At 51.9% G+C, this 11,735-nt stretch overlaps 2 protein-coding genes across 7 annotated transcripts in view; both read left to right on the forward strand.

Annotated features, from left to right (window-relative positions):
- Nucleotides 1-5,992, forward strand: part of DHDDS (dehydrodolichyl diphosphate synthase subunit) — a 30,781-nt gene extending 24,789 nt beyond the window's left edge. For 5 of the 6 annotated variants that reach the window (XM_081817809.1, XM_081817813.1, XM_081817811.1 and 2 more), the window contains one exon: nt 3,644-5,992. In XM_081817809.1, coding sequence (XP_081673935.1) covers nt 3,644-3,883 — 240 coding nt within the window. In that variant the 3' untranslated portion in view covers nt 3,884-5,992. The remainder of the gene's footprint in view (nt 1-3,643) is intronic. The other variant, XM_081817814.1, reaches the window with a different exon arrangement.
- Nucleotides 5,993-7,113: 1,121 nt separating this feature from the next.
- Nucleotides 7,114-11,079, forward strand: HMGN2 (high mobility group nucleosomal binding domain 2). The gene is made up of 6 exons (XM_006739556.3): nt 7,114-7,323; nt 8,396-8,440; nt 8,616-8,645; nt 8,992-9,042; nt 9,683-9,778; nt 10,236-11,079. The coding sequence occupies exons 1-6, from the start codon at nt 7,309-7,311 to the stop codon at nt 10,269-10,271; spliced, it is 273 nt and encodes a 90-aa protein (XP_006739619.1). The 5' UTR covers nt 7,114-7,308; the 3' UTR covers nt 10,272-11,079.
- The last annotated feature ends 656 nt before the right edge of the window (nt 11,080-11,735 follow it).

Consider the following 11,735-nt stretch of genomic DNA (forward strand, 5'->3'; position numbering starts at 1 on the left):
GCGTTGCCTGCTAATCCTGCTCATTCTGGGACTGACTTGCAATGACTTAACCCTGCAGAGTATCATTCTCCTCATCTGTAAAATGAGGAGTGGTGTCAATAAGAATGCCTGCCTGGGGCGCCTAGGTGGCTCCGTGGGCTCAGGGTCCGACTCTTGATTTCGGCCCAGGTCTTAATCTCAGGGTTGTGAGTTCAAGCCCCACATTGGGCTCTGCACTGGGCATGGCGCCTACTTAAAAAAAAAAAAAAAAAAGTCCTGCCTCACAGGTTTGTGATAGGGTGCAGTAAGCTAATACAGCAAAAGTGCTGAGAGCAGTGCTGGAACAGAATTCATCTTCAGAGAATCATGGCCAGTATCCTTTCCCGTGTGTGTCTCTGAGCTCTTCATCAGAGTTCTCCTGTCTCCAGAAAAGCCATAGGCTCAGAGCACCCTTCTCATCCCGTGCCAGTACAGTTCCCTAGGCAGGAGACCCTGGGGGTGCTTCAGTATGTGGTGTTTCTGGCAGGGGTAGCTGTCTCAGGCAGCCATCAGAAATGCATCCCCCATGCTACTCACCTGGGCACGTTGACTGCGGCAAATGGGGACTTATGGGTGGACTTGTCATTGGCTAATAAATGTTTTGTAACCAAATGCCTTCAGCCTCTCTCCAGGCCCAGACAGTGTAGCGGAGGACTTGAGGATTTATGTACTGGAGGGGCTGTTACATCTTGCTCCCTAATTCTGCTGAGGAGAGAACAAGAGCAGAGAGGCTTAATGCTCAGGAGAGGTTTAGATGAATAGGGCAGAGCCCCATTTCTCAAAGCAAGCTCCATGGAGCCCTTGCACCAAGATGGCATGAGGTCTGTATAAAAAGTCTCTAAGGAAATTATTAATACCCACACCTGATTGGTCATTAAAAGGGAAAGTAGACAGTATGGTCAGGGAGAGAGAAATTGATTGTTAGGACTTCTTGAGCCTGGATCTTCTGAGGCTGAATACCTGAGAAGACTTAAAACACATCTGAAATGTGGAGGTAGATCCAGACCATGCGGAGGCTGGATAGACAGGCATTTATATGCACTGGTTCCCCACGCCACCCCTACAAAGCACAGCTTATCCAGAGACACATTTCCCATAGGTCTCTCAGGAAGCTACCTTAGTGGAGAAACCAGTGGAACTTCAGCCTGCTGTGACCTAGGCCCTCCCCACCTCAGCCTCAGTATCCTTATCTGTACAATGGGGAGGCTGGGTAGATGGTCTTTTTTTTTTTTTTTTAAATGTTTTATTTATTTATTCATGAGAGTCCGAGAGAGAGAGAGAGAGAGAGAGAGAGAAGCAAGCTCCCCGCCTAGCAGGGAGCCCGATGTGGGACTCGATCCCAGGACTCTGGGATCATGACCTGAGCTGAAGGCAGACGCTTAACCATCTGAGCCACCCAGGCGCCCTGGGTAGATGGTCTTTAGGAGCTCCCCTGGCTCTGTCATCCTAACAGTGAATCTGATTCCTGGCAATTAGGGGCCAGGCCCTCCCTTGACTGCAGCCTCCCTGCCCGGCACTCAGTCTGGGGATGCCATCAGAAGAAGCCTGAGCCTCACAGAGTGACTTTAAGCAGCTCCATGTTTCCTCCCTCTGTGGCTGAGTACTCCCCTCGTTTCTGTCCTGCCAGTACTTACCTACTTGGCTTGGTCCACAAGCAGTGGTAAGAGAAGAGCAGCTGACCGTGAATAGCCAACTACCAAGTTGGCCATTCATTTTCTCATTTTTCCTCAAGCCACCCATTGTGCAGAGGACTCACTCTGGCCTGGTCAAGCTCTTCAATTCCGTGTGTCTTTGCCGTTATTCCCACTGCCTGATATTCTTCTCCCCCCATACACCCCACCTTTATCCAAATCCTCCCCATTGGTTAAAACCCAGCTCAGATTCTGCCTGTCCATGAGGTGTCACTGTTTCTTGATCATCATCAGTGACAATGTCTCTCTTCTCTGAGCTCTGTGTCCTAATCGGCCCATAAGCACGTGGATTGCTGAGACCATATCCTCCATATCCTGTACATCATACCCTAGTAAGGTTCTGTACACAAAACCCAGGGTTCCTCCTTCTGCCCAAGGCCAGGAAGAAGCCCTTCCAGCAAGATGGAAGGCCTTCACAGTGACTTCTCAAACCCTTCTAGTCTTCATAGCTCCATGTGTGAGCTCATCACCCTAGCAGAAGAGTGCCCTTGAATGCCTGGGTTCATACAGGAGCCTAGGGAGGGATTTTCCAGAATTTCCATTTGTTATCTTTATTCATGCAGTAAACCTTGATTGCTGAGAGACCCTAGCAAATCATTTCCCTACTCTGAATTTCCATGTCTGTCTCCAAAAGATAAAAAGTAGCTGCACTGAGAGGGTCAAGTGCTTGTGCATGTGTAAGATACTCTTTAAGGGAGGAAGGCGGAGCAATCCAGGTTTACAGGCTGAGTAGGACACAAGTACACAAATACTGTACTACAAGGTAGAATGTGGTAAGGGTCATCAGGGTATAGAAGGCCAACCTAGCGGCAAAGTGTAGTTTCTTACACGTGGAATAGGTTTGGCAGGAGGAGCTCTGGAGCCAAGGCTCCATATCCAGTCAGGATGGCCTTGGTCCGGCTCCGGGGGGATTTTCCCCTCACCAGGAGCTTCCTCCCTGCCCTCCTAGGGCCACCTGGTCAGTCAGTTGAGTATTTCACATGTACAGGGCGCCCAAAGTGCCAGAGAGGAAACGCCACACGGTCTCTGCCTTCTGGGAGTTTATGGTTTGTTTGGAGATACACAAGCGAATGAGAAGTGCTGCCAGGGAGCACGATCCCTTCCCTGGTGTCAGAGCTGGTTCCAGGAGCCCCGAGCACTCGGGCAAGCCTTCACGTGCTTTATTTTCTAACAGAAGAAGTGGCCTATGGATAACACCTATTCTACTCGGTAGAATGCAGTAAGTGGCTTAAGAGAGCCGAACCTGTTTCTCACCACGTTCCTAGGAGGATCATTTGCTGGAAGAGTCAGGCCGGTCTCCCTACAGGAGGCAAGTCTGGAGCCAAACTCGGAAAAATAGTTGAGGGGGTTGGGAGGATGGCACCCTTAGAATGACCCGGGAAGCCAAAGGAGGTGACCCATTGGCCGTGCCCCAGGCAGGAATAGGACCTTCCTTGCAGCAGAGAATAGACAATAACTTGTGAAATTGCTGTTTCTGTGTGAGAGCCTGCTAATATGCGAGAGAGGGTTTTGCATATATTATCTCTAATCCTTAAAATCACTCTTCAAGGTAGACACAACCCCCACTTTACAGATGAAGAAATGAGGTTAGGAGAGGATTTGCCCAAAGCCACAAAGCTAGTTGGTGGGGCAACCAGAAGTCAGACCCACGTTCGCCTGGTTCCCCTCCAAGTGTGAGCCTGAGAAGAATTTCAAGAAAGACAGAGGCTCCCACCCAAAACAAACCAAGATGGACCCAGAACTGCCGCTGCCGGTCCTCTGCCTCATGGGCGCCCCCCCTGCACAGCCACTCCCAAGCTCTTCCTGATCTGGTACAAACTCCCCATTGTTCCACTTAACTTGGCCCGCCTGGTGCCCCACCCCCTACCTCCTCCATCCCAGTTCCACTCACACCTAAAAATGATCTCCCCACCCCGACCCCCACTTTTGTCTAGCAGAAGGCCCGAGACATGTATGCAGAGGAGCGGAAGAGGCAGCAGCTGGAGAGGGACCAGGCTGCAGTGACAGAGCAGCTGCTGCAAGAGGGGCTCCAGGCCAGTGGGGATGCCCAGCTCCGACGGACGCACTTGCACAAACTCTCAGCCAGACGGGAAGAGCGGGTCCAAGGCTTCCTGCAGGCCTTGGAACTCAAGCGGGCTGACTGGCTGGCACGTCTGGGCACTGCATCAGCCTGAGTGAGGCTGGCCTCCTGCCACTTTGCCCTGCCCTCTGCCTCCAGGGCCCCACTCCCCTCTCTTTTCTTGGTGAAAGGCGTCTCCCTCCTAATGATGAATTGTGTTTCCTTTGCTTGGCAGGGGAGCCCCAGAGGCCAGGTCTGCTGGCCGTAGATACACCTTTTGGACTGCCTGGGACAGTGGCCCCTGGGGAGGGTTGAGGTGCGAGTCTCCCATAAGTACACTAAAGCCAGCTCTGGTCACCCGTAGGTTTGGAGAGCAGGGAGTCCCAGGTCTTTGCTGCCTGTTCCTTCCACCTCTGCCACCTCTACGTGTGCTCCTAGATGCACTTTATTTTTTTACCAGCACATCCTTCAACACACAGAATTTCAGGGCAGAGGTCTCCCCAAAACCCTAGCCCTTTACCCTTCCATCTTAACCTTCTACCCGACTTTGACAAAAGATTTGGCTCCACCTTGGATCTGCTGGTAAATAGCTAATAGGCAGCCAGCGTTATTTGGGCAAGGAAGAGGAGGGAGAGACAGAAAGAAAATTTGCCCATCTGCTGCTCCTCCCCCTGGGCTCTCCACCTGGGATTTGCTATTGAATCTCTACCCCCTCCCACCACACAGTACTGATTGCTCACTGAAAGGCTCAGCGCCCCCAATGGCGCGCGGAAGCCAGGCGGGTGATTACAATCCAATTACCTATTGTCGACTCAGCCCACACAAGCTTTTCTCCTCCTCTTGCAGGGCATGGGGCCAGGCTCCACGCCCCTGTGAGACCAGCCCCCTCCATGACTACAGGGTAACAGAAGGGCCTGTAGGCCCTGGTGAATCTAATCCACCACAGGCCTCCTTCCCTGGAACGCGTCACAGGACCCAGAGCACAGAAACAAGCACTTCTCCCAACTGACTGACTGCCGTCCTCACCATCTCAGACTCTGCTTCCTACCGCCTCAGTCTTTGAGGCTTCTCTGTTCTTGACCTGGCCCCCTAAGTAGCCCCTGAGACTGATTTATTCTCAGCGCAGTGGAGTCTCCGCTTCTTAGGGCCAACTCTGCCCAGCAGGGAGAAGAGGACCAAGTCAAGGGCCATGTCCTTTCCCTTACCTCTCCCTGCCAGGCCTTGCTGCAGAGCTGCTGAGAGGATTAGTGCCTTTGAAGGGCCGTCTGCCTGAGCAGCTCTGCTTCAGGTGCCCAGAGCTGCAAGCACCAGCCTTTAACACCAGCCAAACACCACTCTGTTTAGTCTTCCCATTTTACTTTCTGCGAACTGTTTCCCCAGCACCTCCCTCTAGGGGAGAGGTGGGGTCTTGCAAGCAGTGCTCCCAGCAGTCTTTAAACCCCTAACTTCCCTGTATTCCAGTCTCCTCTTCCCCTTCCTGTGCCAGGATACCTGGCACAAGAGACCCATTGGCCATCATCCCTGCTCCCAGAATCAGGCAGAAATGCCAGACACTGCGATTGAGAAGCCAATCAATACACCCTTTGGCAAGCCCCCCACACACACCTGGCATTCCCCACAACCAATCCCTGGCACAGGGTTCCCAGAGAGCAGGTGCTGTACATTTTCCAGCTTTACAATGGGGCTGTTGACAGCCTTAATTAGGGAGGCATGAATTATGCGGCTGTAATGCAGAGCCCTACAATTAAAGCGGGAATGAGGGGCTGGAGGCAACAAACGGAATCTGCCCAGTGAGCCTGGCTATTGAGTCCTGTCTCCGTTCTGTTTCTGACTTTCCCTAATATGACTGAGGTACAGCAGAGATGATTAATGGAGCTGGTGTCTCTCTTTGGCTTTAGGTCCTGTATCCTGGAGAAGGTACACAGAGTGGGATGGGTAGGGGCTGAGGGACCACTACTGCCAAGGTGCAGGAGCTGCAAATAGTTGATAGGGACTCATTGTGATTGCTTTCTACCCGCAGGATTTGTACAGACCGGCTCAACCCTTGCCTCAGGAAAGTAGGTGGGACCTATTTAAATGTCCTCTTACCTGTGAGCCAGTCCCCCACTTGAGGATATTGTGTTCTTGTGTTCTTCTGGGTTTCAAATAGAATTTTAAAAATTCTTAGATGTAAAACTTGTCTACAAACAGTACAACAGAAGAACACCTGGTTTTGCGGCTGCAATTGTCTGCTTTTCCTCAGGTGCGCTTGGCTACCTCCAGGATCCCCAGCTTTGGGAAAGTGCGGGGTGGGGGAAGCCAGTGGAAAAGCCCTTTTGCCATCGCAACACCTGTTCCTCTACTTGTTTCCTGATCCCCGGTCGCTTTCCTCCACCCTTCTTGTCCTCCCGCAAGTGAGAGGAAGCCAGCCTGCCAGTGTGGAAGGAGGGATTTCGCCAGCTGCGTTTGCAGCGCCCGGGCTTGGTGGCCGCGTCGGGTGGGGGCAGCTGAGCTTGATGTCTCCAGAGCGGGTGGAGCGTAGGGGGAGGGGAGTGCTAGTAGGCCTAGGCGGCTGCTCTCCATCATTCTGTGGCGGGGTTCCGAGGTTCGGGAATACAGGGACCTAAGGGAGCCCCTCGACAGGCTTTGAGGTGGGGGGGCTTCGTTGGCATTTGGGGAGGCGGCCGAGAAGCGGGTGCTGAAAGGACAGCTCCTACCTGCCCCACTGCACCCGAAAGGGACCTCTGCGTGTAAAGTCTCCCCACCTCGAACCCTCACCCCACCTCGAGCGGAACGCCTTCCAGGTGAGGAGCACGAGAGGATTCCTCGGAGTGGCAGCTTGGAAGGATGCACGTCCGGCTGCGCCAAGCTGGCTTCCCCGCTCTTTCCCCACTTCAGCGTCCGCCTTGGCCCTGGGAATTGCAGCCTGTGCCTCCACGCCGCGCGCTTCCTCCCGCCTCTGGCGGAGAAGGGCGGTGCGGCCAGGCCTCGAAAACCCTTCTTCTGGGGCCCCCAGCGGGAACAGGAAGGAAAGCGGCCGAGATGCGCCCTAAGTGTCGCATGGCTTGGAGAAGTGGGTAGCTGGGTTGCATAAGGTGGAAGGAACTTGGTAGTTTGCAAAAGCCAGCTCTTGGCGGGAGCCGAAACGCAGAGCCCGCCGACTCGCGCACACACACATATACACATACACACATACACACACACACACACACACACACCCTCGTTTATTGCCATCGACGCGCGCCTCCCCCCACTGCGCCCCCACCCCCTAGGCGCGCCGCCGTCTCGCGCGCCCTTCCCCCGTACCCCCCTCCTCACTCCCTCCAGAGGAGGTGAGTTTAAACCCCGCCCACGTGACCCCAGCTGAGCCAATGAGCGGCGGCGGGAGGTGAAATCCGGTTCTAACCGGTCCGGGGCTCCCAGCGCTATAAAAACTTTATAAACCCCCCGGAGCCCGAGCAGTGTGAAGAAGAAGAGGCGAGAACGACCCCCGGACCGGCCAAAGCCCGCGCGCCGCTGCATCCCTGCGTCCAGCGCTTACGTCCCGCCGCCGTCGCCACCATGCCCAAGAGAAAGGTACGTGGCGCGAGGGGCCCAGGCGCTGGGCCGCCACTACCGCCGCCACTACCGCTGCTGCCGCCGCCGCCGCTTCCCCGGCTTCGCGACGCGAGCATCGGCGCCGGGCTGGAGCAGGCTCAGACGCCCTGCACAGGGGCTCGAGGCGGTGTCAGACTGCCCCGGGCTAACCCTGCGCGTCTCGGCTGCCCGCGGGCGCCAGAGGCCATATTGGAGGAGCGGCGGCCGCGGCGGGAGGAGCCATGTTGGCGGCTGTTTATCCCGCTCCCCTCGGGTTCGACGCGCCCGCCCCGCGCCCCCTCCCCCATCGCCGTGCCCCCTCCCCTCCCCGCGGGCGGGCAATTCAAACCCGAAAGGGCGGGAAGGCGGCGCTCGGGCTTGGCGGGCGGGGGAGCGCGCTGCCGCCAAAAAACCGCCGCCGTGAGGGGGCGGGGCCCGTGTCCCTTGGGGCGGGGCTTCGCTGTGTGGCCCCGCCTCCGCCCACGGCCCCGGCGCACGGGACTCGCGCCGGTACGCGCCGCTGCCGCCCACGAGTTCCCCCGGCTGCGCGCGCCTCCAGTCTCCCGCCCTCGACGGCTGCCATGGTAACGGCGCCCGGGCCCCGCCTCCGGAGCGGTTTGTTTGCACCATCTGCAGCTGTTGCTTCTGCCTGGCGCGGCGGCGAGGGCTGCGCTCCTCCGCGCTCCTCCGCGCTCCTCCGCGCTCCTCCGCGCTCCTCCGCGCTCCTCCGCGCTCCTCCGCGCTCCTCCGCGCTCCTCCGCGCTCCGGTTTAGCGCGCGCTGCCCCGGGCGGCCTGGCGGAGGCTCCCGGCCGGCTGGGGCTCAGACGCCCGCCTTTACTGCGCGCTTTGGGCCATTTCGGGCGTGATGCTTGCATAGAGGAGCAGTCAGATCTTTGAGCACTTCGGGCATTTTCATAGGTGCTGGGGATGCTAAAACCGGAAGATTTGTATGGAAAAGTTGTGTGCAAGACTTCCCCCTTCGGTTTTTTCCTTAGGACTGTTACGCTTAGTGAGTCCTTAAGAATTGCCTTAGAAGCTACAACTTTCTTAGGCTTTGTTTGTCTTTTATAGGCTGAAGGGGATGCTAAAGGAGATAAAGCCAAGGTGAAGGATGAGGTGAGTCTTAAAAAGCTTTGGGACTCCTTTGCTGGCAATTAACCACACCTCTAGTCCCGAATTTCCCTAAGCTTTCTGCACTTCCAGTAGTCTAGACCAGACTCATGAGAAAATTTCTTACCTTTTGATTTTTTTAACTGTCCTATTTTTAATCTTTTTTTTTTTCTTTTAATAGCCACAGAGAAGATCTGCAAGGTTATCTGCTGTAAGTGTCTGCTATTAAATTATGTTTATTCCTGAAACTAAAAAGCATTAAAAATTTCCTTTGTTTCCCGTGGGTTATGGTTAGTGGCTGCTTTTGAATGATCTACTCTCTTGTGGGCTCTCCTGTTTGATATTTGCTGGTTCTGAAATTCTGGTGGCTGTAGTCAAAGTGGGACACCTTGGTGTGTTACTTAAATGGGTTCCTGAATATAGGAAACTCCAGCGGAAAGCCAACCCCAGAAGCTTTACGAAAAAGAAGAAACTTTTTTTGTGCCAGTGGTGTACTGTGGTTTGGCAGTGGGTTGTTTTCGTACTAATGTTCTCTTCCTCTCTCCCTGACATAAAAGAAACCTGCTCCTCCAAAGCCAGAGCCCAAGCCTAAAAAGGCCCCTGCAAAGGTGAGTGGAACTGAGAGACCAGGGTGCTTCTAGGAGTTGCATAAAGCTGTGTGGTTTCCCACGTTGCTGACAGTTCTGCTCTATAATGGGTTCATCCATTGACACAGACTTGATACGAGAAAGTTACTTGGACTGGGCCTTAAACTTATGTTGGAATTGGTCATTTTCACAGTATGAGGCCTGTCCTTCAGTGTCTTAATTCAGCACAATGACGACCCCGTTTACAGATCAGAATCCCTATTATTTTGATAGCTTGCCTTATTTATCCCTGACATTTGTAGTACTGGTTTTCTAACCAAGAACTCTATCATCAGGATAACAATAATTGGACAACAAGGTCCTGGGTAGGAGGGGAAGGGTAGTCATCAGTTTACAGAAGATTGTACATTTAAAACCTAAGTATTCAAGGCGCTGTTTTTTCTATTATTTACAGTGGAATAAAAACTTATGTGCTAAAGACCACAGCAAATGATAATTTGGCCTTGTTTTGATCCGTTTTTATCGATGGGGGAGGGTTTATAGTTTGTGTATGTGTTATCTTTGATAAACAATACTGTGTCATACAGAATTTTGCAGACCATACCCTGCTAATGCAAAATTAGAAGAAACTACTCTATTTTTTCTCGCTTCCCCTTTTTAGAAGGGAGAGAAGGTACCCAAAGGGAAAAAGGGGAAAGCTGATGCTGGCAAGGATGGGAATAACCCTGCAGAAAACGGAGATGCCAAAACAGACCAGGTACAACTGCTCTTTCACTTTTTGTGAAGTTGGCTCTGAGTCAGTTACCGATCCCAAAAGCTTTTATTACCTTTCTCCTGCGTCTGTATCGCCCAAGTCTGCTTTTCAGTCCAGAGTTTGCTTATGGTTTTCCCGTTAACTTAAATTCTGGGTTCTTAAAGTCTCTGCCATCCAATAACGGGCACTGTAGTGTGAGCTCCGTGTCCCAAGCTCATGCTACACCATAGAGTTTTCAAGCTGGGGATAAACTCCCCTTCTAATGCTAATGTGCCCCCTTCCCCGATGGTACAGTGAGGTCTAGAGGGAAAGTTACCAAGTTATTCTCAAAACAAGGACTGCGTCTTGAAGGATCTAAAATCTGAACTTGGGTGTGGGAGCAAAGTAGTGCTAGGGATGGGATGTGAATGAAAATAGTGTCAAATCTATAGGTGGTAACGTATTAATCTTTTTCTTCTAGGCACAGAAAGCTGAAGGTGCTGGAGATGCCAAGTGAAGTGTGTGCATTTTTGATAACTGTGTACTTCTGGTGACTGTACAGTTTGAAATACTATTTTTTATCAAGTTTTATAAAAATGCAGAATTTTGTTTTACTTTTTTTTAAGCTATGTTGTTAGCACACAGAACACTTCATTGTTTTGGGGGAAGGGCATATGTCACTAATAGAGTATCTCCGAAGCTAGATTGAAAAAAGGGGAAAAACACCTTTCCCTTCTAGTTTTGAGAAACTTCCTCTTGGCTCCCAGGAGGGATTCGTTGATGTTGACACACATGAGCCGCCTTGGCACAAACGCCTCGGTGGTGTGGAAAAACTAAAACTCATTTTTTTATGTCTTCTCCCTCTCTGCCTTCAACATAGACTTGACTCCCTTAAACCCAGAGACCTGTTGGAACCTGACACCCAAGACATGGTTCCCAGTATGTCAGGCAATCTGGACTTTACAGTGTCACCACTGAGATGGCGTCCCTCAAAAAAGTTCCTTTTTTAGCTCGTGGATCTTCAGATTGATAATTCTGCCATTTTCATTTCATTTCCTGAAAGTCAGGGTCGGCTTGTGAAAAGTTGTTAAACAACATGCTAAATGTGAACTGTCAACCCTCACTCTAAACTTTCCCTGTTCAGAGCATCACATGAAGACTTCATTGGGTTTTATAGTGGCTTTCTGATTTTGGTAGTCCATTGAAGAAGGGAGTTTGAAAGTTGTTGTATACTGTTAACGATCGTCTGCCCATGTCCTGCCTGAAATACCATGATTGTTTATGAAAAGTATCTTTAATAAAGCTGGATACAGTTTGGCTTGGAATGCTGCCTCTAATCTTTTCCCAGGAGTGGGGGAGCCTGGTTTCTCCAGGTCTCTTGGGACAGGATGCATTCTGGTGTGAGGTGTAGAGGTTTCAGGTACAGCCGTTCTGGTCTCGAGTCTGTCTGTAGAACACAGTGCTAGGTGCAGTTAGGAAAGATCCCTGCAGTGGACTGGTGAGAGGCCAGGAGCAGAGGAGTGATTTCTGTACTTGGTTATGTAGCATTACCTGAAGTGTATTTTTAAAGGCAGAGTTTGGGTAGATCTGAGGTGTTGGCCTGGTAGTGGACAGCAGAAGAGCCTTTCCACTTCATTCACACTTAAAATCTCTATAAAACTAGAAAGTTAGTATGTCCAACTATAGTCTTTGTGTCAGGAAAAAATGCTTCTCTGTCTATACAATTGGCCATAAGATGTGTTAGACTGATGGGCACTCTCTTAAGCAGGCCTGCAAGTCTTCTGTGAATTGATTAATTTCTTGTCCTTGCTGGTAACTGTTCTAGCTCCAAAACCAGAGCTTTTAATGGAGACTTTCTGATTGCTTCAGTTTAGAGACCCTGCAGTGAAGCACCTTTCCTCCAGAGGAAGGAGCAAGAAGTTAGCTCTTAGGAAAGAGAACTTGTAATAAATTGATGCTTGCAATTTGAATATGCTTTCAC

This window comes from Leptonychotes weddellii, chromosome 4 (assembly GCF_054177405.1).
Source record: "Leptonychotes weddellii isolate Sample4059 chromosome 4, ASM5417740v2, whole genome shotgun sequence".
Classification (NCBI taxonomy): Eukaryota; Metazoa; Chordata; class Mammalia; order Carnivora; family Phocidae; genus Leptonychotes; species Leptonychotes weddellii.

Excerpts from the sequence above, each read along its gene's own strand:
- HMGN2 (XM_006739556.3), top strand. Across the intron at positions 8,441-8,615 it reads AAGCCAAGGTGAAGGATGAG|CCACAGAGAAGATCTGCAAG; the intron begins GTGAGTCTTAAA and ends TTCTTTTAATAG. Across the intron at positions 8,646-8,991 it reads GATCTGCAAGGTTATCTGCT|AAACCTGCTCCTCCAAAGCC; the intron begins GTAAGTGTCTGC and ends CTGACATAAAAG.